The sequence below is a fragment of the Dendrobates tinctorius genome, unplaced genomic scaffold (assembly GCF_039654945.1).
Source record: "Dendrobates tinctorius isolate UK_male_01 unplaced genomic scaffold, ASM3965494v1 ptg000029l, whole genome shotgun sequence".
Classification (NCBI taxonomy): Eukaryota; Metazoa; Chordata; class Amphibia; order Anura; family Dendrobatidae; genus Dendrobates; species Dendrobates tinctorius.
This window is the reverse complement of record NW_027361697.1, coordinates 40,233,460-40,256,002: the sequence shown is the minus strand read 5'-3', so window position 1 is coordinate 40,256,002 and position 22,543 is coordinate 40,233,460. Positions and strand designations below refer to the sequence as shown.

The window sequence follows — 22,543 nt, the reverse complement described above, 5'->3', positions numbered from 1 at the left end:
TGCACATTTTAAAAACTTCGAATCATCTTATTTTAGTAGTCTTTTTTCCAGACCTGCATAAAAATAGGCAGTCTTAATAAATTCTACCCACTTGGCTTCAGGTATCAAAATTTTCTAAAAGTAAAAATATGTTTGTTGCCCAAAGCAACTAATCAAAGCTCAGCTTATATTTAAATGAAAATTGCACTCTGTTTGCGATGGGTAACAAGGACAGATTTCTTTTAGACAGTTTTGATAGTTCTGCCCCAATCATGTTATGTCTAATACAAGGCCCGCGGATGCAGATAATGACACAGGATCTATTCCTCCTTACTGTATGTCAGATAGAAGAAAAACATTTATTTACAAGATATCACTTTCAGTAAAACTAAAAAGTATTAAATGGATATAAATAAAAGCCAACATTTATTAAGTTGCATTGTCTGCAAAGTTGTTAAAAAACTCAAATTCCACAATAATTTAATATCTTTTCAGACTTTAGAAGTCCAAACTGCACGGAACCTTTTAAAAAGCATGCACATTTTAGTAAACTTAGTGCAATCTACTCAAGATATCTGGCTTTAGACTACAACATGAGACGCCAGACTTTACAAAGCAGCTTCATAATGTTTAATATAATGCAAGTGATCGACCTACTACCTGAGCGCCGCATGTTAATATTTGAGCTTTAGCATCTGAGGTGGTAAACGTTCCAGTAATCCCATTTCCTCCCACTAATCTGCCTTCAAGGAGGAATCCTTTGAAGAAGTCTGAAGCAGCTTTAGGCTGTATAGACACTGAAATTAAAAAGTATGAAATAATTAGAGATCGGTCAGGGTCAATAATGAATTGATTATTTTTTTACAGGGTAAAACATTAGACAAATGGCAAAAGTCTAAATTACAGTTCCCTACAGGTTGTACAGAGTCATAATACAAACCATGTAGTAGTACTAGGCACCAAAGAAGTCACGTTTCACCAGATGCCAAACTATTAGAGTAGTGTTCTCCCACAGCGGCGACGTACAGGGTGTAGGTGCTCTTAGTGAAGAATCATCGAGACTGTACTACCATGCTCTTTTCACCAACTTTTTTAATAGAATTGTTGTGATTAACCCTACACTATATATGTGGCTTAAAGGATTTTCCCACTTTTAAAAACGTATGCCCTAATGTTTGCAAACTTGTAAAACATGGACCACTGATAGTATTCGCTATCTGTCGGTCCAGCGCTGTCTCTCCGCAGCCCCACTAAGATTTTACTTCAGCAGTGATAACACTACAACAGCGCACATCATCATTGTAGCCAACCACTGAGCTGTGCAGCTTGTGCCTTCTACATCAGCAGAGCTGCTGAGCTCAGGGATTGGCTGCAGCGGTGATGCACGCTGTCGTCGAGACATCACCGATGCAGCCCAAACAGACAGGTGCATTGGTTGAGAGCTGGTGCTGGTTTTCTGGTATGGTGCCTTGTTCGTTGTTTTGCAATTATGCAATCGGCACAATTTTTTTTTTTTTTTAAGTGGAAAATCCCTTTAAATTTTAGACTATTTCACACAAGACAAGGACTAAATACAGACAAACACAGAAACCTGCAGGATATTCTCTACCTAATGATAGTGTTGGGCTATACCAGTAATTACTTCCCACGTCTCTAACAATACCCTATGGAAAATGCAAATCTGCAATTTTCCCTCTGGGTTTGATTCTCATTAATGCTCAGTCACACAGTAAACCTGAATCAGCTGACACCTATCTGGACGGCTCCGATCTGTAAACTCTATGAGGAATAGTTTAGTTTATCTGGGATTATAGTTTTGGTAGCTTTGAAGGGAAGCATGAAATTAATTAACCCATGCACTGCCATCTACAACATATTTTTCTATTTTGTTACAGACACTGGAATGTTCAAGGTTGTTTCCTATACACGAGGGGTTATCCAAAATAACCAATTGCCTTCTAGAAGGCATTCTGTAATGCTGTAGATAAGCCCCCGATGTAACCTGAAAAATAAGAAAAGTGAGTTAGATTATACTCACCCAGGGGCGGTCCGGATCCGGTTTTGGTCCGATGGGTGTCGTGGTCTGGTCTGGCGCCTTCCATCTTCTAATGGTGACGTCCTCTTCTTTGCTGCCTGTCAAGGCTCTTGAGGGCAGAGCAGAGTCCTGTAGTGCGCAGGCGCCAGGAGAGGTCTGGCGCCTGCGCATTGCAGTATTCTGCTCTGCCCTCAACAGGGCAGAGCAGTGCGCCAGCGCAGGAGCCATGACAGGCAGCAAAGAAGAGGATGTCACCGTTAGAAGATGGGAGGCACGGACCGCAACACCCATCGGACCAAGACCGGACCGCCCCCGGTGAGTATAATATAACTCACTTTTCTTATCTTTAAGGTTACATCGAGAGCTTATCTAAAGCAATACAGAATGCTGTAGATAAGCCCCTGATGGCTGTGCCGGCTGCTGATACTCGAAAAATGGGGTGACAGATTCCCTTTAACATTGCTTGGCTCCAGTGATTTTGTGATGGCTGATTCACTATGTGATGGTGTGGCGTCCATGAGGCTCAGTCGCCACAGAGGTACTGCACCTTCTCCTAAGGTGTGGTGCCCCACCATCCAGGTAAGTTGGAGGCTCCTAACCACGCTCCAACACTCGCACCCCACACAATAGAGTAGTTCAGCAAAACCACATTGCGGCTCCTTGCTTAGAGAGAAGCAGAGCACCTTTGGTGGTTCCCTGCTTGGAACACTAAACGTGCTGGGATGTGGGTGGAGTTGAGAATACATATAAAAGAGCGGGAAGGTTTAGGATTGGAGGTCAGTCAGTCGGTCAGTCAGTCAGACGGAGAGTCTGAGAGAGGATGCCACTCAGGGAGGAGTGGGGATACCTGGAAGAGGGATGGAGGAAGGAGTTCTGCAGCTGCCTCAGTGATCTGAGCCAGCTGGCACGGGAAAGGAAAGAAGGAGAAAGACATTGAACTGAAGCCTGAGCTTCCATAGGAGGGAAAGACAAGTACAGAACGTAGGAGTGAAAGGGAACACAGAGGACGTGGGTTAGAGGAAGAACCCTGCCTAGAAGTTCTAAGCGCAATGCCGGGGCCCGATCCTCGAGGTTGTATGGACACTAATGGTTCTACAGCAGACACCGGTGGAGTAGTGGGCTATAAATGCACTACTCCCATCTAAGGCTTGGGGGCACAACAGCAACATGGATAGAGAGCCGGGACTCAGGAGTAGAGCGTCCCCGAAGCAGGCTACAGCTGTCTGCCGTACAAGTAGAGTTCTTGGGAACATCCGTCAGGAGGAACTCCAGTGTAACTCAGTACTAGGAGATCTTCACACTTAAAGGCGCTATAGAGGAGATGTTCAGAAAAGGCACATAAGTTGGCGGAGTGTTGGAAGGGAGCATTCCATCTTGCCTGGAGGTTGACTGAGTCCCTGACCCGGAGGACACGGCACAGAAGCGGGCATTACAGACTGTGAGTAAAGCTTTGGAACTACATGCCCTGGTGTCCTCCATTCCTTCCTGCGTCCGTCCGCCTGGTACTGCTACATCCCCTGCGCCAAACACTACACCATCTAAGTGTCTCTTCACCTATCCTGCCCTAGGACAATAGCCCTGCCTGTGGAGGGCTATAACATCATTGCTGCACCACACCATCTGTCCTGGAGGATCTGTCTGCAGCGTCGGCTTAACACGTCCCTTGTCGAACACCACAGGTGGCGTCATGAACTATTCCATTAACTACATTCCACCATTTCTACTCCCCATTACTTGGGCGCCCAGGGCCACGGACCGGCTGACACCGGCCCGGTACAGAGTACCCCACGGCCCTGTGAGGGCGACCCAATGGCTATTAAGTTATGTTTTGTTTGGAAAAAAAAAGCATCATAAATTATTGTTATACTACAAGGAAGCTGCCACTAGCAACACTCAAGATTATGAATAGTTCTTCAATTTTAAACTGGATGAAATGTGAATTGATGATTAACCTCGCTTCGGATGTTGATTGACTGATGAAAATGCGAGAAAATTCGTCCCGCCATTCTGGAAGATTGACGTTAAACCATTGATGATTTGGACCTGAGAAATTTGGGAGTGAAACAAGTTGCAACAAAATTCCTGCCTCGCAACAACAACCGTTACCAAAGCTTTTTCTTCCCTAAAGGATACAAAACTTCATAGTAGCACATTGTTCTTGTGAATCAGCCATCACAAAAGAGGAGAAAGATCAAACAACTCATTGGAAAAAAAAGACAAGAAAATCGCTTGAGCAAAATACAACCTTTCCCAACAACGTTGGCTGGGCATACAACCACGTGTCATTTTTGTGGGAACTTGCCACCAAGTGTTCAATTCCGCTAACAGGAAAGTTGAAGAATTACACAAGTCCCATTGCTCTTGGGAAAAAACATTTCCACATCTGATGGCGTCGGAGTGCATCCACGCTAGGAGACTCCATGTATAGAGCTTTGCCATGCGCTTCATTAAAAACTGTAAAGTTTCTCAAAAAATAATAACTTATAGGCTGGTATCTACCTTTAAATTATTTTCATGTGTTGGAAGAGTATCAACTTAAGGGTGAATGGTTCCAGCAATAGGAAAAGTTACCAAAATGATTTGGGAAAAATCACTTCTCAATCAGAAAACAATATAGTAAGAGGAAGGATATGCTTCACAATGTGGTTTTAATTAATAAAACATTTTGGTGATACATTCCATTATCTACTTTTGCAGCAAAATATGGATTTAAGAGTACAGTAATAAAACCCTCAGTAGCTTACCGGTAATAACGTCACCAGGTACAAAAGTAGTTTTGGACACAGTGATAAGATACGGCGCCACCGATGACTGAGGACCATTGCTCCCATGAGTTGGAAGCATGCTGTCACAGGAAGCACTTATTTGTCCATTTGGGTATCCAAAAACTGTCACCGAACATCCAATAACGCAAATAAGTAAAGCTATAAAATACTCCATTTTTACCTGTAGAAGCAAAGGAAAGATTTCAAAAACAATTTGCTGAGCATATTACATCTACATTAAGAAAGAAGGACCTCAATAGGAATCCAGGGGACTAAATGCCGTAAGTTCCAATGATCTTCCACTTTATAGTTAACTTTCTCTGCATTTTTGTACTGGTTTAAATAAGAGAAATGATAAAAAATTAAGTTTTAAAACAAGAAAGACTAAGCTAAATCACACCACAATCAGATGAACCATTTGAACATATGGCTGAACGTATAACTAGAACTAGATACTTTTCGTATACCTTTGACTACACAAACATCAACAAAATCCCTACGTACTTCAGACGAATAGTATTGAGCACATGGATGTAAAGAGATTTTGTTAGCATATACATCTACAAGGCATCACAGATATGTAAACTTAGCCTTAACCCCATACTCATTTGATAGCTGTTGGCTAGACGATTATTTATCTGATTGTTCGGTTAACAGCCATTTCGGTCACCTCTCCCATACATAGAGATGCTTGTTCTGCTGGGCGCTCTTATGTTGCCCAATAACAAAGATGCCGAGTGACATGTCACCCGGCGCCTCCTTTGGGAGAACTAAGTGATCGGTAATCTGAAACCAGACATGCCAGATCGACTTCTTCTATGACAATCAGTTGTCCGGTTCCTCCAGACATAAAGTGTCAGCTGAACCTGTCGATATCAAAGGTTCGGGTTAGTCTAGTTTCTAGCTGTCCATCACAGGTATATGTTGGGAGGATTTTATGATATTTAGTGGTATGTGGCTCCAACTTATAAGTGGACGCTTTGATTTACAGATGCCTTTGCACAGAAAAGTGCAGCTACCTGCACTTTTCTATATAGCTTACAAAAGCATAACAACAAATGCTACAATGATGAAGGGCAAAAGGAAACTGTTCCCACATGGTTGAATAGGGCTTTATGAGTATACTTGAAGTCAAACATTAAAGATACAAGAGAAAATTAAAAAGTTACCTATCCCGAAATTCTTCATACAAAGCAGTTTCAGAACAATGATAAGATACTTCTGTTATTGGACCTGACACCTACAATCACGGAATCACAGACGATAAGCAATTATAAGCAATTTTCATGACTTTTAAATATGTATTATTTCTTTGTAACAATTATTCCCTGTCATAACCAATACTGAGCTCCTGTACAAATAGGCCGTGATTACATGTAGCAAAAATACTACATTTTTTTTTGCTGTTTTTTATCCTAACGTTTTCTGCAGGTGTCCACACCAAAATGCTCAGTAACAATCTTTTTTGATTATTGCAATTTGGCTGCATTTTTTTCGTGCAGTTAAAAAAGGCAACTGCACTTTTACATATATTATTAAGTATGTTTCATACATGCTTTAAATGTAGTTTTTTGTCAGGCTCCCCATAGAAGCCTAGAGAGAGAAAATGCATAAAAAATGTACAGTTTAATAGCGTCTTTAGATGCAAAGCGGGCAGGAGTTTTCATGGAATCACATCCACTTTAATTAGACAGTCGTATGCCTCAGAAAAAATGCAGTATTCACGCTACATGGGAACACGGCCTAATAGTATTGTCTGTGGTCTAAAACAATAAGATTCAATTTGTTGAATTTACTTAGTTATAATACTATCAAAAAAAGATTTTTTTTATTTCTACCATCTTTACTATCCTGAAACGCTTGAAATCCAAATAATTATTTTCATACCTTCCCATGAATGAATATGCAAGTCAACGACAGCAATAGTGATTTGGACTCAGGTAAGCTAAAATTAAACGTGCTGTTCTTGATTGCAGCTCACGTCCGCCATCACGGAACAATCGAGAGATCCTTATACATATTATATCGTCAGCAGATTCAATTAATTTCATGACAATGAGTGTCATGACTCAGGACGTGGTGGTTCTGGCTCTGTCCTGGTCAGGTCACGGTTAGGCTATGTGCCCACGTAGCGTTTAAAACCGGATACTAAAATCGGACTCCTTCCCAGAAAATGCACGTTTTTTTCCACGCGTTTTCTGCGCGATTTTTTCGCAGTTATTTTTGCGTTTTTGCCGTGATTTTCGCGTGCAGAATTCAAGCACTTTCCAAGTGATTTGAAGCATCGCTTGGAAAGTGATTGACAGGTTGGTCAATTTAAAAAATCGGGTTATATTCACCTTCCGGCGTCCCGCGCAGCCTTCCCGGGCCTCAGCGATGCTTCTGTTCCCAGTAATGCCTTGCGAGACCTTTGATGACGAGGTTTTGCGATACTGTAGCGGTCTCGCGTGACTTCACGTCATACTAGGCCCTTGCCGCTGCCGCAAGGCATTACTGGGAACGGAAGCATCGCTGAGGCCTGGGAAGGCTGTGCGGGACGCTGGAAGGTGAATATAACCCGATTTTTTAATTCTTTTTTTTACAGTGATATGGTACCCAGGGCCTGGAGGACAGTCTCCTCTCCTCCACACCATGGGTACCATCCGCACATGAGACGCTCACTTTGCGCATGGTGGGCATAGCCACATGCGGGAAGTAAGCGGATCTCATGCATTCCTATGGGTGCAGAATCACGGCATTTCTTTGCAGAATTGCGGTGATTCCGCAAAAAGAATGAACATGCTGCGTTTTTTTCTGCAATGCGATTCCGCCGCGGAAAAAAACGCAGCATTAGCACAGCATGTGCGGAATGCCATAGGAATGCATGGGGTGTGTTCAGTATGAGTTTTTTAAGCGTTTTTGCGCCAAAAATAGCGGCAAAAACGCTTAAAAAACGCAACGTGGGCACACAGCCTTAAGTCTGTCCACCTCTCTTTGATTCTGGGGCAGCTGGTAGTTCCTGGGTTCAGTGTCGGTGATACTTCCGCCTACTCGGTTTGAGGTCGCTGACCCAGGTTACTCTCTGTATCGTTGTTCCTCTGCGTGTGTTTGTTTGCTGTGTACAGGCTCGGTGTGGCCTGGTGGGTCCTTCCATTCGCTGTGGCAAGGAGCCAGCCAGAGGAGGAGAAGGGGAAAAAAGAAAAAAAAGTGCGGTTTTAAGGGGCACGGGCCCTTTAAAAGTGCAGGGGCGCGTGCACGCAGCGTTCATTACCTGAACCGCTGTGGCGCGCGTCCCGATTGATACTGGCATGTGTGCACCCGGCGTATGACGTCAGTGTCATGCGACGGGCGCACACATCCTCCGCTGGCCTCTGCAAACAGTATATGTGCAGGAGTCGCCTGTGTTTTACAGCCAATGCTCCACTATAATGGGGATAACCACTGACAGATATTTGCATATAGCTGTAGGGTGGCCCCTAGAGTCCATTCCCCTGGTGGGCCCCAGACACCCCAGTCCGACCCTGGCTGTGTATGACCCGGTTTGCCCTTGACTATTGGCTCTGCGTTTCTGCTCGGTACTGACTCGTCCCTCCTGGTTATCTGACCCCTTGGCTTGCCTCTGGCTACTTGTCTGTCTTGTCCCCGGTCACCTCGTTCCCGTGTGGCTTCTGACCCTCAGCTTTACTCTCTGACTACGTCATTGGTTTTGTCCCTTGTATTCTGTGCCCTTGGCCAGCTCCCTGTCCTTGCGCAGAGTAGCTCCGCCCCCTGTGATCACGTGACTGGCTAAGCTCAGGTCCTGTGCGCACTTCACTCCTCGGTCTCCGCACGCTCTGTCTAGTGGCACACCTCCCCTGATAGCGCCCCCAGGCTTAATCCCAGTGACACAGTCCCCGTATCACTACAATGAGAAGCTTAAGGCTAAGTTCTCATGATACATATTTCCTGAGTTTTTGATGTTGTAGATTTTCTGCAGCACTTCTCCCCCAATTCTAACTCCATCCCTAACCCCAACACACCCCTAACCCTAATCCCAACCCTAACCAGAACCCTAACCCCAACTCACCTCTAACCCTAATCCCAACCCTAACCATAACCCTAACACCAACACACTCCTAACCCTAATCCCAACCCTAACCATAACCCTAACCACAAACCTAACCCTAACACACCCCTAACCCTAATCCCAACCCTAACTCTAACCCTAACCATAACTTTAGCCCCAACCCTAACCCTAACTTTAGCCCCAACCCTAACCCTATCTTTAGCCCAACTCACTTTAGCCCAACTGTAACCCTAAGGGAAAAATGGAAATAAATACATTTTCTTTATTTTATTATTTTTCCCTAACTAAGGGGGTGATAAAGGGGGGGTTGATTTACTATTTTCACTGTGATAGGGTCTATCACAATCTCCCTATTGTTGCCGGGAGGGCTTGGCAGGCGCACTGGGCATGCGCCCGCAATTTTCTCCAGGAAGAAGAGGCCGGAGGCCCAGGGAACTTCAGGCGGCCATGCAGGGACAATGGCGGTACCGGGACGGGGGTGATCGGGGGACCCTATTTCTCTATGTGATCGCACATCAGAGGAGAGAGAAATTAAATGGAAAATCTGACTTTTTTGCGGCCTCCGTTATACCGTTAATAACGGCGATCGCAACACCGGGGTCGGTAAAAACCGACCTGAATCATGTTCTCTGGGTTCTCGGCTGCCGGGGAAATTCCGACTCTGGGTGGCACTACACACTTTTTCCACAGCACCGTTAATTAATGGCATTGTGGTTTAAGTACCCTTAACTGCCGCCGTTAAAAAGCGTATTGGCAGTCGTTAAGGGGATAAGTTACCAGTACTTCCATTTTTTCATTGTGTTTTGGGAGTGTTTTTTACATGTATTTTTATAATACATGTATCGCATACAAGATTTCTCTCGCGCATCACCCCTACTCTGGAACTCTCTACCACAACATATCAGACTCTCACCTACCATCGAAACCTTCAAAAAGAGCCTGAAGACCCACCTCTTCCGACAAGCCTATAACCTGCAGTAACCACCGATCGACCAAACCGCTGCACGACCAGCTCTACCCTCGCCTACTGTATTATCACCCATCCCTTGAAGATTGTGAGCCCTCGCGGGCAGGGTCCTCTCTCCTCCTGTACCAGTTATGACTTGTATTGTTTAAGATTATTGTACTTGTTTTTATGTATACCCCCCTCACATGTAAAGCGCCATGGAATAAATGGCGCTATAACAATAAATAATAATAATAATAATAATAATAATAATGTTATTTTTGCTGTGTTTTTTTCTAATCTCATTTTGGCATTTCGTGTTTAGAAATTTCTTCTAACTTAGCTTTGATAAAACTTAACTGGGAAAATCCTGTGCAGATAAGTTGTGTTTTTATTGCGTTTCTGAGGCAACCATTTTAGGTGCCCCATCAGTGTGAAAACAAGCTCCCACCAACCCATTCTTGTTAATTGCGTCATCGCGGAATTAATTAAAGGCAATCTAGGTATGGAGAGTGTGCATGGATGAGAGTAGAGGTTTATTAAGAAATTTTTGGTCATTTACATTTGTGTACACTTTGTCATGGCAGCGTGGCGTGGGGGGTGGTCCGCGAGGTTGGTGGTGCTAGGAAATGGCGGCTTGGAGGGGGTATCTTTAAGGTCCTGGACTCCCCCTTGGGTGGATTAAGTGGAATGGAAAATAATGGTCACACTGAGTAGATAATCTGGAATCCGTGGGTATTTCTGGTGGATATTGGACGGTCGAGTCTCTTAGTGTCTCTGAGCTGGTGCTTAGCGGCTAGAGGCAAGACTCATCTTAGGGCCAAGGCTTTTGGGGACATTGACCTGTGGCGGTTACAGTTTGGGGCTTCGAGGACCGCCCCTCCTTTGTGGGTAATGTTTTATATTTGTTATGCTAAATGTAAATAAAAGGCTGCTGTGGCCAATTTATCCAAATAAAGGCGTGGTGAGTCATTATTCGGCGGGGTATGTAATTTTAAAATGGTGGGGGATGAAGTTAATAGGAATCAGGAATACCCATTGTCATGATAAATTGCGCCCCTGGTGTATTTGAAAGGTGTGCCCTATATTATGTGCTATGTAGGTATAACTTGGTATACTTTTCTATAACTGTATTGGAAAGTGTAGCCTGCTATATAGACAAGAGTGCACAATGTACTTTTAATAAGGGAATCAACAGACTATAAGTCACATACATTGCCTGTATTCTCTCGAAGGCGTACTTAGGGGAATATTCCTGAGGTCTACATCTGACGGAAGGAAAAACCAATATGAGAACTGAGTAATCACTAAATACCTCATCAGCACAAGTATTTTTCTTAGGGCTCGGGCAGACAACTATGTTTTCGATCCAAATGCGATCTGACAAAACATCGGATTGCGCCCGGACCAATGTTATTCTATGGGACCATGCATATGACAGATTTTTTTCCTCAGATGGAGTCGGTCTAGGGAAAAAAAAAAATCACTGCATGACCAAGCTTGATCCAATAATCAGATCGCACTCGGCCATGCAAGTCAACGAGTCCATGGAAAAACTCGAACTGCATGCGGATGACATCTGAGTGCAGTTTGATTTTCACGGACTGACAGAATAGAGAAGATGGAGACATTATTGTCTCCATCTTCTCCTCATCCGACAGATTTGGATCACACCATTATCACACTCTGATCGGAGTGTGATTAGTATAATTGACTCGGATGAGCGAATACACATTTGTCTGCACCGACAGTAGCTTTACTAGTCTAATACCCTATAGGAGGGTAAATAACGTGGATCAGCCCCCACTCCAGGCTCACAGTTTCGCTGACGCTGGATACAATTTTAGGAAATTCCCAGCTGCAAGAAGTATTGTGTCTGGAGAGATTTTCAGCTTCTAGCTAGAAACAAGACCAAACAGAGATCTTGGAATTTAAACACCAAGTATAATAAAGTTGTAGAACTTTTCACCATACATTAAGCTTCATATAATCCTTTCTGTACATCCCCAAATAGCCTCACTACGTCTCCTATGTCGTTGTGTTCCCTTGTAGAAAGCCTGCATCATGTCTCCTCTGCTTCTACATTACAAGTGTTAAACTTTTTATCACAACAAAGTAATAAGTGACCTCAGATCACTTACCAAAACGCAATATTCTACGAAATCCAGGACCTAGGTACCGGGGATAGGAGAGGTAATACTGAGGCTACCGGAGGATCAGTCCCAGGTGAAGGAGGCAGGGATGACACACTGTGCTAGTCATTATCCACACCTCGAAGGGAGGGGTGTACGTAAAGGAAACTGGTATACGTACTGACAAAATCCACTGATGCGTGAGCTATTGGATGGAGTATTAGATTTTTTGACAGCCACAACAAAGGAGGGTGTTTCGTAATCAATAAGAGTATAATAAATATCTCATCTTAGAGACTGTGGACTGCAAATATTATCTCAGAATCAGTTCACCCAGCATTTCCTCTTCCTCATTCATGCGGACAATTAAGCAATGTGACCTCAGCTTTCATAGGTTTTGTTAGACTGTATGACTTCTGCATTGTGTATTGCACTAGACTTCGCTGCCATTTTTTCTCCTCCGTATAAAAAACTCCTAGGAAGTCAATATTTTTTTTTTGTATCTGGTTATAGATGTTGATGATGAATCTGAATTTTTATAGATAAAGAGAAACAGGGAGCACCACTAATGGGCGTAATTATAAAATAGCTGAAGCCTTAAGGCCCCGTTACACATAACGATGTCCCAGCGATCCCACCAACGATCCGACATGGATGGGATCTCTGGGACATAGTTAGGCTGATCGCTGGTGAGCTGTCACATAGACAGCCCCTCCAGCGATCAGGACCAGCGAGCAAGCTGGTTTCCAATGTAAACATCGGGTATCTAAGAGCCACGCGGCTCTAAGGCTAGCTTCACACTAGCGTTTTGGGCAGCAGCGCATGGCCGCCGCTAAGCCCCGCCCCCTGCCCGCCCACTCCGGTCGTCTCCGCCTCGTATCGCACATGGCTGCATTCGATCTGCACACCCTATCTTTAGCATAGGGTGCGCTGACCGTGCACTAGTAGAATTTTGCGTGCGCTGCGCCCTTTTGACGGTGCTCCGAGCGCACCAAAATGCAACATGGTGCGTTCGGCGCACACGGCGCACTGTCAAAAGGGCGCAGCACACTCAAAATTCTACTAGCGCACGGCCAGCGCACGGTCTGCGCACCCTATGCTAAAGATAGGGTGTGCAGATTGCATGCAGCCATGTGCGATACTAGGCGGAGATGACCGGAGGGGGCGGGCAGGTGGCAGGGCTTAGCGGCGGCTGTGTGCTGCGGCCCAAAACGCTAGAGTGAAGCTAGCCTTAGATATCTGCTGTTTAAATTGGAAACCAGCGTCCAGCACACAGAGATGGGTGCTTTCCAGCGGGAGACCAACAAACGGCCCAGGACGATGGAGCGCGATCAGCGATACCCGGCAGGGTGGCCGGTCGCTGATGGATGTCACACACAGCAATATCGCTGGCGAGATCGCTGTGGCGTCACAAAATCAGCGATCTTGCTGGCAACATCGCTGTGTGTGACGGGGCCTTTAGATATATAGGGGTGCTGCACAATGCACAGGATAAAGCAATGCATCAAAAGAGGAAAACACCATGCATATTAGGCGCACACCCAAGATATTGAAGAAAAATATATGTAAAATTTATTGGTAGACAAAAACCCACAATAAAAACATTGACGAAGCTGCGCTCTGCAGCGTGGGGCTTCCTACACCACTCTGGTCCCAGGACTACTGTTCTCTTGACTCTTAGGCATGTTTCACACTTCCGTTTTCTGGCGTCAGTCTAAAGCCGCCAAAGTGTTGAAAAACGGATCTTTTACATATTTGGAAAAAACTTATGCACCAGATCCATTTTTTGACGGATCCGTCACAGCAGTTAGTGTAGGAAATTTAAAGCTACAGAATTCTGGAGAGAGAGAGAGAGAACAGATTTTGGGGTTAAATTTATGGAAGAGAAATTCTTCCGGGCATGCTCAGTATGGAAAAATGGAAACCTGTCGACGGATCCGCCGCCCATAGGCGTCCATTATACCAGACGACGTACGGCGACGGATCCGTCACCAGTCGTCTTTTCGATGCAGACAAAAGACGTTACTAGGGACGTTTTTTCTGGCTGACGGACGCCAATTTTATGATGGATCCATCGCACGACGGACCCAATGGAAGGCCATCCGTCACAATCCACCGCCAGTACAAGTCTATGGGGAAAAAGATCTGTTTTTTTCCCCAAACGGCGGATTTTGACTGACGCCAAAAAACGGAAGTGTGAAACAGGCCTTAAACCCCTTACGCCCTGCAGTGGACTGCCTTATATGGTGATATGATTGCTATTTTAACCTTCTTGCTTAACCCCTTGGTACATGCTTTCCTCTTTGCTGCTCTATATGGCAGCTCCCTCTCTAACTTTTTTGCCTTAAGGGAGATTTTTTTCTTCTTGCTTCAATGGGATATCTAAGTTAGCTTCCCTACTAGAGTTGAGCGACCTTGGTCGGATCGGGTTTCATGAAACAAAATTTGTTTCAGATGAAACTGGTCCGACTAGGGCAAAAAAGTCGGAGTTTCGTCCGAAACCCGACCCCAATGCAAGTCAATGGAAAATAAAAGTCGGCATTGAGCGGATGACATTCATCCACTCAATGCCGACTTTTATTCCCTCACCTGCAATGCCTCATTAAATAACATTAGTCTGAGCATTGTCCATTTTTTCCATGGACAGCACTCGGGCCGAAAATACAGTCGTGTGAAGGAGCCCTAACTGAGTGCAAAGTGGGAATCTAGCTAAAAAGTCCATATAAAAAAAAATAAAACAAATTAAAATATTGCAACTTTGTGAAAATGGAATAAACCATAAAAAAAATTTGCTGATATAATGGTAATGAACTGAATAAAAACATTAACATTTTATTTATAGTTTAATGTGAAAAAAATCATAAAGTTAATAAATACCGTAGATTATATATGCCCCGAATTTTTCGGGGGATTTATACTTTACTGATGGAATATAGGCTGAATGGATTGACAAATGTCTTTTTTCGGCCTTGCTAACTATGTTGCTATGAATTGGTGATTTTAAAAAAGCAATTGACCACGAAACAAACAATACAGAATCATTCTTGATGGAAAAATTAAAAATTTATAAATGTAGCTTTGCAAAAATGAATACAAAAGAATTGTGGGGTTCTAAACTCGCAATAGCATGCATCCTTTAATTCATTGTTTGGATAAAAGGCTGTCGGTCCTCACATCTCTTTTTTATATTCTGCACTACTCTTATATTATTATTATACTTAGGTATCGCATCAGTGTCTCTTTGTGTAGCCACTGACTAATTTGTGACCTCGATAAACGTGTTCTGTCAGTTTAACATGCCTTGATGCTGCTGGTATTATCTAGTATACATATCTAATTCTGAGGAAGCCTGCAGGCAGCATATTGGGGCTTCATTGTGACAGCTCATAGAGAGGAGACAAAAAGGCTATTATCATATAAGGAAAAATAAAGTAGTGTCACATACTTGAGTCTCTCTGAAACCTGACTTCAAGCCATTTCTCATAAGCAGTCCTCAATGACTGGACCTAAACTAATCTCATCTAAGGAAACTAAATATTTAGATAGTGGCATGTCTACCACAAATGAAAAAAATGAAGTTATTGATTGAAAATTACTGTGATCTTTCAGGATTTATTTTCATTGTTAATATTGTGCCTTTAATTCCACACGAATAGTGTCACCACTGTCCCCATTGGGGCTGACAATCTAATTTCCTTATCACTATGTCTTTGGAGTGTTGGAGGAAACCAGAGAACCCAAAGGAAACCCACACAAACACAGGGAGTGCATACAAACAAAATAGTTTCATATTGGCTTGAAAATTAAAAATAAAATCATAATGTACATTATTGATCAAACGTTTTACAATTTTTCCAGTAAAAATGAATGCCATAAAATTATGTAATTCACAGTTGAAGACAAGAGTGGCATTTTTGGGTACCAGTTAACCCGTTTCTGACATGTGGCATAATAGTACGCCTGTTCTGTCTCCGACATAATTCATGATATTTGACTGTCTACTTGTTTATTTGATAACATACAATGATTTGCTGTATGTATACAATGTACAGGTTTCTATATAGTTTACTGTTTTCTGTATCTTTGGCTCCATCTACTGACCAAAGTCATAACTGCATGATTATTATGCTTTGTACTTCCTGAATTCTCTTTCCCTCCATTCTCAATGCATTCTGGGAGGTTTGCAAAGCACCCTGGTACGCTGTGCAAGGGATTATGGTTAGTTCAGCCCATTTTCCCTCCAGTCTTCTTTTTTTTTCTCAAGCCTGCTTCATGGGAACATCTCATTTCTCTACTCCCCTTGCGTCAGCATCGCTGGTATGTAACATGCTCCCTGTACATAATTCCTATCTCACATTAGCCAGCTTAGTTAGCTCCCCTGCTCAGCTATTAGTGCAGATAATGTACGTTATGAATATATGTATTACTATGAACCCAGTACTGATTGTATTTATATGTTTTGATGTAGTTTCACCACATCAATATACCCTACGTTCAATAAAGCACAGATTCAACTACAGTCTCCAAGTGGCCACAATACCTCGGTATGCCACAGTTGCTAAGCTGCTTACTGTCAGTAACAATGCAATACGGGCAGCAGAGCCCTTGGTCTCATCCGACCAGGCAGGGGACAATGGCTCTGTAAAGCAGCTGGAGGAGTGGTGTCAGCAACTGCAGGTGGGGACTGACTCCATCCCTTCATACCAAAAGAGTGGGGTTTACCGAGTGACTCAGGAGTATGAGCGGGTATTCAGTAAACACCCTCTAGACTTTGGGAAGGCAAAAGGGGTTCAACACCATATCCCCACTAGAGATCTTCCACCCATTAAAGAAAGGTACCGGCCTATACCCCCAACACAATATCAATGTGCCAAAAGTATGTTGTGGGAAATGAAGGAGGCTGGGGTGATCAGAGACAGTTGTAGCCCCTGGGCAGCCCCAATAGTCTTTGTGAAAAAGAAAGATGGTACCATGAGAATGTGTGTTGATTACCGAAAAATTAACAGCATTACACATAAGGATGCCTACCCATTACCCAGAATTGAAAAGTCATTAGCTGCACTTAAAACTGTTAACTATTTTTCCACCTTAGATCTCACTAGTTGGTATTGGCAAGTTCCTGTGGCAGAGGCAGACAAGGAGAAAACAGTTTTTACCACACCAATGGTGGGTCTCTGCGAGTTCAACTACATGCCATTCAGGATCTGCACTGCCCCAGGGACATTTCAGTGGCTAATGGAGTGCTGTCTTGGACACAAGTACTTCGAGACAGTCCTGTTGTACATTGATGATGTCATTGTTTTCTCCAAGACTTATGAAGACCATCTGAAGCACCTGGCTGAGGTGTTTGAAGCCTTGTCCAACTTTGGCCTGAAAGTGAAGCCTTCCAAATGCCACCTCCTGAAGCCCAAGGTACAGTACCTCGGTCATGTAGTGAGTGCAGAAGGTGTGGCACCGGATCTTGACAAAGTCACTGTCATCCGAGACTGGCAGAAGCCCAGCAACCTCCATGAAGTACGTCAATTCCTTGGGTTGGTAGGCTACTACCGAAGGTTTATCAAAGGCTTCACAGAGATAGCCATGCCTATGCAAAACCTTCTGGTGGGCCAATCCAAGAAAGCCAGAAAGAAGAGTCCTACATTTGAATGGAATGAGGAACTGGAATGGTCCTTCACTCGACTGAAAATGGCTCTCACAGGAGATGAAGTTCTGGCCTATCCATTTTATGACCAACCATTTGTTCTGTATACTGATGCCAGCAACGTGGGACTGGGAGCAGTACTGTCATAGGTACAGAATGGCAAAGAAAGAGTGATCTCCTACGCCAGCAGGAAGCTTCGTCCCACTGAAAGGAACCCTGACAACTACAGTTCCTTCAAACTGGAGTTCCATGCCATAGTCTGGGCTGTGACTGAACGATGCAAGCATTACCTAGCTTCAGCCAAATTTACCATCTTCACGGACAACAACCCGTTGACTCACCTGGAAACTGCAAAACTAGGTGCACTGGAGCAGCGATGGATGGCCCGGCTGTCTAACTATGAATTTACCATCAAGTACCGAGCGGGGCACAAGAATGCCAATGCTGATGCGCTGTCCAGAATGCCCAATTTGCCAGATGCAGGAGAAGACCCTGAGGCACTCGAAGAAATAGTTACCTGCTTTCCACCGGCCAATTGCGGCCCAACATGCCCAAGGAGTGAGAAACCGACGGTCTGTCATGAAAGAGGCCACTCTAAATCCATTGCCTCATCATGACTAGGCAGAAACGCAGGATAGCGACCCTGCAGACCGCCTGGTAAAGGAGCTACTGTCACAAGCTGACTCAAGCCCAGGTCCAGATGCTCCTGATGAAACCCAGCAGTTGTGGAAGGAAAGAGGCAGGCTGTTCCTCTATGAGGGAAAGCTGTGCCGGAGGAGTATCAATGCCCGAACTCATGAGTTGGTCTGGCAAGTGGTAGTCCCAAAGAGGGAGGCATCAATGGTCTTGGAAGCATACCACAATGGAGCTGGTCACTTCGGATGGAAGAAGTTGGAGGCCTTGCTCCGGGAGAGATTCTACCGGGCTGGTATGAGGAAGGCCATTGAAAATTGGTGACGGGAGTGTGGACAATGCAACCTGCGCAGGAAGGACCGTAACAGCCAGCGAGCTACTTTGCAGCCAATAATAACCAAGCAACCACTTGAGTTGGTCGCCCTGGACCATGTGAAGTTGGCCCCAAGTCATTCAGGCTACGTTTATGCTCTTACCATCGTTGACCACTACTCGATATTCCTGGTAGTCGTGCCTGTCAAGGATCAAACAGCCAGGACAGCAGCCAGAGCATTCCAACAGCACTTTTGTAGACCACACGGATATCCCGAGCGAGTGCTTACAGATCAAGGTCCAGCCTTTGAGGCAGAAGTGTTCCAGGAATTCTGTAACTTGTACGGTTGCAAGAAGATCAGGACAACACCGTACCATCCACAAACCAATGGCATGTGTGAAAAGATGAATCAAGTGGTGATCGATCTACTGAAAACCTTGCCTTTGGAAGAGAGGAATCTGTGGCCAGAGAAGTTGCCAGATCTGGTAGACCTCTACAATCACATTCCTGTGAATTCCACCAACTGCACTCCAGCCTACCTAATGACAGCGAGGCCTGGCAAGCTGCCTATTGATTTGGATATGGGAGTCCTGACACCTGAGGTAACATCACCAGATGCTGACTGGGATACAGAGCGGCAGCAACAGTACCGTAGAGTACAAGAGTGTGTAGAAAAGAGTCTAGCTCAGGTGAGACAAAAACAAGAAAAGAACTACAATCAACATGCACCTGCAGTTCCCTTCTCACCAGGAGAACAAGTCCTAAAGAGGAAAAGGAGGATGCATAAATTGGATGACCAATGGGAAGCTGAACCCTACACCATCTTACCATCAAACTTTGACAACACCAAAGTGTGCCTTATCAGTAAGGATGGAGGAGAAACCTCATCAGCAATATCGAGGGATCATCTGAAACTGTGCCCTGACCAGCTAAAGGAAAGGATGGGAGAACAAAACAACCTTCAACCCATAGAAGAAGAAGAAGAAAAGCGCAACTCTGTACTCGGAGAATTCCCTGCAAATTGGACTAGAGCGAATCAAGCCATCGTAGTTCCTGTCCTAATCTTTCCACAGCCTACTGCAGCTGAAGTAGCAGAGACTCAAGACAACTCTGAAAATCAGAAAGTTCAGTCAGCAGATGCTACACCAGCAGTGGAACAAGAGAATTCTCACCCTGCTAGTTTTGAATGTCATGCCCACAGTGAGTCTAAGAGTTCGTAGACGGCTACTACCCAGTTTACCAACACCAGTGCTACGTAGGTCTGTCCGTAGTATCCAAGGTATACCACCCCTAAGGTTTCGTATCTAAATAAGTTATACAAATGGTAAAATGTAAATATGCAACTGTTTAAGTTTATGTGCCTACAGAGACTCTGTAAGAACTTTTGAACAATCTCAGTTTGCTTTGAAGGACAATTGGACCACAGGACTATGTGTGGTCAAAACTATCTTGTACATATTTACCAACTGCTCAGGAAATGGACCATGGACATTGACACATGGACTAATCGTCATCAGGACTATTTTTGAGCTTTGGTCTTTGTAATTTTTCATTTTGAAATCTTGTTACATTTACAATTGTTAATTTGTTAATTTGTTTGCATGTTTTATTCAGTCCGGGAGTACTGAATTGCACTAGGGGGGAATGTGGCGCCCCCAGGAGTATGGTCGCCACAATGGCATTACCTTCCTCCTAGGGAGTGTGATGTCATGCTTGGAAGCAATGAGGGGTCTCTCTGTCAGTTAAACACAACACACAACACAGTTCCCACTCCAGGCCAGCAGAGGGAGCTCTGAACCCAAAACTGGGGGAAGATCTGCTCTCTGGGGGCCAGGAAGGGAAAATTGGGAGTTCGTGTGAGGAGGGCAACGTGTGTGGACGTGAGGAGAGGAGCTGGAAGATTGAGCAGAGTTCAGAGCTCACTTCTAGCTATAGCGCATGATCTGGAGCCCAGTCTCCATGTTGTATGGATACTGATGTTCCTGCAGCAGAAACCGGAGGAATAGGAAGCTGTAAATGCTCTGTTCCCACATAAGACTCGGAGGCACAACAGCAACGGGTGAGCCAGAAGAAGAAGAAGGCTACAGCTGTCTGCCATACGAGGGAGTTCTAAATGAGAACAAGCAAGTGGAACTTCAGTGTAACACAGTGCTGCAAGTACCTAAGATAAGCGCTAGAAAGGAGACTACACAACCCATCTGATAGAGAGATTCCTAAGTTGCTTCCAGGCTGGCCAGCCTCTGTTCCAGCTGTAATCTGGAATTCTGGACTGCATTTACCAAGCAAAGTAAAGGTAAAAGAAACTGCACCCTATTGTGTCCTTGCCTCCTTCCTGCAAACTCTCCAGCACTGCTACATCTCTGTGCTAGACACTGCACCCTCTTCCTCCACACCTATCCTCTTCATCTACTCTGCCCTGGGACTGCAGCCCTGCCTGTGGAGGGTTACAACATCATTGCTGCACCACACCATCTGTCCCAGAGGATCTGTTTGCAGCGTCGGCTTAACATCTTCATTGCCGAGCACCACAGGTGGCGTCATGTATCATCCACTCATAAACTTTAATCATCAGTCACACTATTCTTTTACATGGACGCCAAGGGCCACGGACCGGGTCACCTCTACTGTGACACTTCCCTCTGAGACACCGGCCCGGTACCGAGTACCCCACTGCCCTGGCGGGCGACCCATTGTTCTTTGGTTATCCTGCAGTCTTTGCCTGTAAGGCGGGGGTCACACTTGCGAGTGAAGGGCGAGTCTCTCGCCTCAATACCCAGCACTGCCACTGGCACTTGGGACCGGAGTGTGCGGCTGCATGTCTTTGTATGCAGCTGAACGCTCCGGTCCAAACCACCGGCAGCAATGCTGGGTATTGAAGCGAGAGGCGAGAGTGAGTTTCTCGCATTGCACTCGAAAGTGTGACCCCCGCCTAAGGCTGTCCCTGTGAATGCGGGAGGTCTGTCCACATCACTAAAATTAGACTTTGTCTTAATCTGTATGCTGTAGCCATGTGTAAATGAATTGCACAGTAAAGTTGAACCTGTTAACCTGTTAATCTTCTATCTTGTTTGTAGCCAACACCGGTCCCAAGGACAGGGAGATAATGAGGGCTCCTGAAGCAAAAGTGAGTAAGAAACGTACTCCACCACACCACACACTCCATCCAGACATTCGTTTAGAAGAGGGGTTGAGGGGCAATCAGAACTCAGTACTGGCCCATAGCAGATGCAAACTCTCGTGCCCCGACCCTGTTTCATTGGGACACTGTGAGTGACACCTCAGCTGCCCTATGTGATCTTTGGTGTGCTGGACTGTTGGCTTAATGAGTGACAGTTCAGTCATCCAATCTGATCCTGGGGTGTGCTAGGCTGTCAGCGTTTTGATTGACAGCTCTGCCGTTTAATCTTTTTTGGCCTGCGGACTTTTCCTCGGGTGCCTCCGGTCCTGAAATGATTTGCAGGGCATTTAACTAGTTTTCTGTGTGCAGCAGATTGTGAGTTGTAGATTTGCTATAGTTAGGTGTGTATGCTTGCTCTGTGTCTGACTAATGATCTTGCTGATGACCCAGGACTTTATTGTGACTAGAGATGGGCGAAACCGAATGGTAAAGTTCGGGGTCCATACCAGAAACCTAATGTCTGTACATGGACCCTGACTGTTGACTTCTCCTGGAAGTCTGTGTTACTGTTGAGGATCAGCGGCCCAAACGAAGCTTGTTGAAAGGCTGCAGCATAGCCAATCGACAAGCTATACTGTGTGGGTACTTTCAGCTCATTCACAGCCATGTTAAATTTTGGCATGGCTGTGATTGGCCAGGAAACTGATTAAAAACAAAAGGAAAAAAGAAGACCTTTTTTAAAATTATTTCAATAAATCATTTATAAAAACGTCATCTGTTGGCTGGTATTCTCAGACTGGGAAGGGGACATAGATATTGGCCCTCCCCAGCCTCAAAATAGCAACCTGCAGCCGCCCCAGAGAAAGTGCATCCATTAGATGCACCAATTATGGCACTTTGCCTTGCTCTTCTCACTTGCACTGGTGCAGTGGCAAG

At 44.7% G+C, this 22,543-nt stretch overlaps 1 protein-coding gene across 4 annotated transcripts in view; it reads right to left on the bottom strand.

Annotated features, from left to right (window-relative positions):
* The window catches only part of LOC141085954 (putative ferric-chelate reductase 1), a 51,566-nt gene extending 39,535 nt beyond the window's left edge, over window positions 1-12,031 (bottom strand). Inside the window, exons 1-5 of one of the 4 annotated variants that reach the window (XM_073571631.1) lie at window positions 11,912-12,031; window positions 10,985-11,038; window positions 5,949-6,019; window positions 4,759-4,960; window positions 637-776 (exon numbers count right to left, since the gene is read on the bottom strand). In XM_073571631.1, coding sequence (XP_073427732.1) covers window positions 637-776; window positions 4,759-4,954 — 336 coding nt within the window. In that variant the 5' untranslated portion in view covers window positions 4,955-4,960; window positions 5,949-6,019; window positions 10,985-11,038; window positions 11,912-12,031. The remainder of the gene's footprint in view (window positions 1-636; window positions 777-4,758; window positions 4,961-5,948; window positions 6,020-10,984; window positions 11,039-11,911) is intronic. The other 3 variants (XM_073571632.1, XM_073571630.1, XM_073571633.1) reach the window with 3 other exon arrangements.
* Between the last annotated feature and the right edge of the window lie 10,512 nt (window positions 12,032-22,543).